At 50.9% G+C, this 3,264-nt stretch overlaps 1 protein-coding gene across 1 annotated transcript in view; it reads right to left on the reverse strand.

Annotated features, from left to right (window-relative positions):
- Nucleotides 1-27: 27 nt before the first annotated feature.
- LOC122546973 (pleckstrin homology domain-containing family D member 1-like) overlaps nt 28-3,264 on the reverse strand; it is a gene marked incomplete at its 5' end in the record, with an annotated part of 4,343 nt that continues 1,106 nt past the window's right edge. The window contains 3 exons of the mRNA XM_043685576.1: nt 28-51; nt 2,378-2,510; nt 2,980-3,161. Coding sequence (XP_043541511.1) covers nt 28-51; nt 2,378-2,510; nt 2,980-3,161 — 339 coding nt within the window. The remainder of the gene's footprint in view (nt 52-2,377; nt 2,511-2,979; nt 3,162-3,264) is intronic.

Genomic DNA, 3,264 nt, shown 5'->3' on the forward strand with positions numbered 1-3,264 from the left:
GAGATATTTTACATTTGTCAAGACACATCAATCCTGCACTCGGAAATTCCACTAGGTGGTAAGGAATTGTGCACTTAATTACGGTAAAGCATATTAACTATGCCCTTCCAGGCTCGAAACCCATCAACAGGATTCCAGACATGTTATGGCAAATTGACCATCACGGATGAAGTAAGTGACAAACCTAAACACAGCTTTTAAATGTTCATTGTTTGTTTATGTAATATTCAGACTTTTTGTGGTACTGACGTTATCAGTAATTATGAATTTACATTGATAGTATGAAAGTCAAATTTGAAAAAGATAAAAAATTTCATACTGGAAATGACAGAATCAATGTTGTTAGACTCAAAGACCCCAGTTTGCAATTGTAGAATTCAAATTGCAGCTATCAATTCCTTTCAACACAGATAGGCAATATATTTGACAATGTAGAACTGCTTGCATTGCCATAGAGTCATACAGTACAGAAACAGACCCTTCCATCCAACCAATCCATGCCGAACATAATCCCAAACTGAACTCGTCCCACCTGCCTGCTCCTGGCCCCTATACCACCAAACCTTTCCTATTCATGTACTTATCCAAATGTCTTTTAAATTGTACTCACATCTAACACTTCTTCAGGAAGTTCACTCCACTTATGAACCACCCTCTGCATAAAAATAAATGCCCCACATATCTTTTTTAAACCTCTCTTCTCTCACCTTAAAAATGTGTCCCTTAGTCTTGAAATCCTCCAGCCAAGGGAAAAGATGCTTACCACTGATTCTAGCACAACCCCTCAATATTTTATAAATTTCAATGACGTCGCCTCTCAAACTCTTGACACTTCACTTAAAAAACACCCACTAGGCGGAAGTGGGTACTGCAGATGGTGGAGATCAGTCAAGATTAGACTGCGAGAATATTGCGAGGTATGAAGGTTTGATTTATAAAGAGAGGCTGGGTAGGTTGGGTCTTTTTTAAAAATCAAGATTAGAATGGCGCTGGAAAAGCACAGCAGGTCAGGCAGCATCCGAGGAGCAGGAAATATCGACGTTTCGGGCCGGAGCCCTTCGTCGGGAATTTACTCAGTTAACAGTGGGGCCCTGGGCAGCGTCGTCGAACAGAAAGACCGAGGGGTGCAGGTGCATGGTTCCTGAGCGTGGCATCACAGGATGGTGAAGAAGGCCTTCATTAATCAGAGCATTGAGTGCAGGAGCTGGGCATCGTGTTACGGCTGTACGGGGCACCAGTGATGCCACACGTATTGCGTACGATTCTGGCCACCCTGCTTGAGGAAGGATGTTATTAAACTGGAAAGGGTGCAAACATAGATTAAGAAGGACACTCTTGAGACTGGAGGGCCTGAGCTAGAAGCAGATGGTCAATCGGCTGGGACTTTTGTCCCTGGAGTGTAGTAGGCTGAGGAGGGAGGGTAACCTTACAGAGGTTCATAAAATCATGAGGTGAATAGCCAAGGTCTTTTCCCCAGGGCATAGGTTCAGGGAGGGAGGGAAAAGATTTAAAAGGGACCTGAGGGTTAGCTTTTTCATGCAGAGGGTGGTGCATGTGTAGAACGCGCTGCCAGAGAAAATGGTGGGGGCTGGTGCAATGACAACAATTAAAATGTGTTCGGACAGTACATAGATAGGAAGGCAGATGCTGGAGATTAGAGTCAAGATTAGAGTGTTGCCGGAAAAGCACAGCAGGTCAGGCAGCATTCCGAGGAGCAGGAAAAGGGCCAGACACAGGCAAGCGAGCCTCGTCCAGTTTAGGAAACGTGGTCAGCATGGATGAGATGGGCTAAAGGGTCTGTTTCTGTGCCGTATGACTCTATAAACGCAGGGTAACTGGGCCGCAAGCTGGGAAGGAAGGAAGCTCTTTACCCATTGGTGGTGGGTGTGGTGGTGTAGTACAGTTCATTCAGGGAACCAACACTTCCCTGGAGACACGTCTGAAATAGGAGCAGTAATAGACCATTCGGCCCCTGCTGAACCGTCCAATCAGACTGCGGCTGGTCTCGGAGGGAGGGGGATGCAGTCCCCTAGACTGGGTGGGACTGAGGATGGTAGACTGGGTGGGACTGAGGGTGGGTAGACTGGGTGGGACTGAGGGTGGGTAGACTGGGTGGGACTGAGGGTGGGTAGACTGGGTGGGACCGTGGGTAGACTGGGTGGGACCGAGGGTAGACTGGGTGGGACCGAGGGTAGACAGACTGGGTAGGACTGAGGGTAGACAGACTGAGTGGTCTCCCCAGTGTTTGCCATTTCAGTGCAGCGTCCTGCTGTCAAACCAGCCTGAGAGCCCAGCACTTTCACTCCCCACCCTGTAACTATTCCTCCCCCAACCCGAACGCCTGGAGCTGACTGACCCACCAGCAGCGCACTCTCACCTTCAGCTCGCTCTCCGTCTTCTGCTTCTCCACTGTCAGCTCCGAGAGGGAGGCCTGCAGCTCCTGGGACTGGGTGGAATAAAACTCGCGTTCCTCCTGCAGGGCACACGCTTTCTTTTCGTTCTCCTGTAGCCTGCAAGGGTTGGGGGGAGGGGGGGGAAGAGGAAGGCAGGCACGTGCATTGATATAGCACCTTCACGTCGCACCTCAGGGCGTGCCGGAACGCTTGACGGCCGAGGGAGTCCTTGAAGGGAGGTAACAAACCATCGGGCGCTTTGCCAGTTTGGACTCACTACTGGAGTGCGGCAAATTCGGTTCCTGAGCGCCAGGGCCTCGTCAGAGCAGCAACAAAAATGGGGTGTATTTGTATAGCATCCTTAACGCAGCAAAGCGTCCTTCCCACACTCCCCACATGCTTCAAGGGACAGAAAATGTGTTGCCCGGACTATTGAGAATGTCTGAGGAAACTGGGCAGGGAGAGGGTTTGAACGGCTGGGGAATTCCTGGGCGTGTTGTGCGAAGTGGGAGGGGGGGGAGAGAGAGAAAGAGAGCCATCCCCGCTTGGAAAAGCCCCAGCGTCACCCCCCCCCCCTATTCCTCACCTCTCCTCAGCCAGCTGTTTCTCATCCTGCAGTTTCCTCATCTCCTCCTCGATCTGCTGGAGGATGGTCCTCAGGTTTCCGCTGGACTGGCAGAGGTGTTCGTTCTGGCTGCTCAGCTCCTGAGCCTGGTGCTCGCTGTCCTTCAGTCTGTCCAAGGTCCTCTGCTTCTCATGAGACAGCGCCTGGGCCGGGGGAGGGGGGGGAACGGAGAAACCAGCAGAGTTGGCAAAGCGAGGAAAGCTCCCCTTCCTCTTCTCCCCCTTCCCCCCTCTCCCCTCTCCCCCC

This window comes from Chiloscyllium plagiosum, unplaced genomic scaffold (genome assembly GCF_004010195.1).
Source record: "Chiloscyllium plagiosum isolate BGI_BamShark_2017 unplaced genomic scaffold, ASM401019v2 scaf_2274, whole genome shotgun sequence".
NCBI lineage: Eukaryota > Metazoa > Chordata > Chondrichthyes > Orectolobiformes > Hemiscylliidae > Chiloscyllium > Chiloscyllium plagiosum.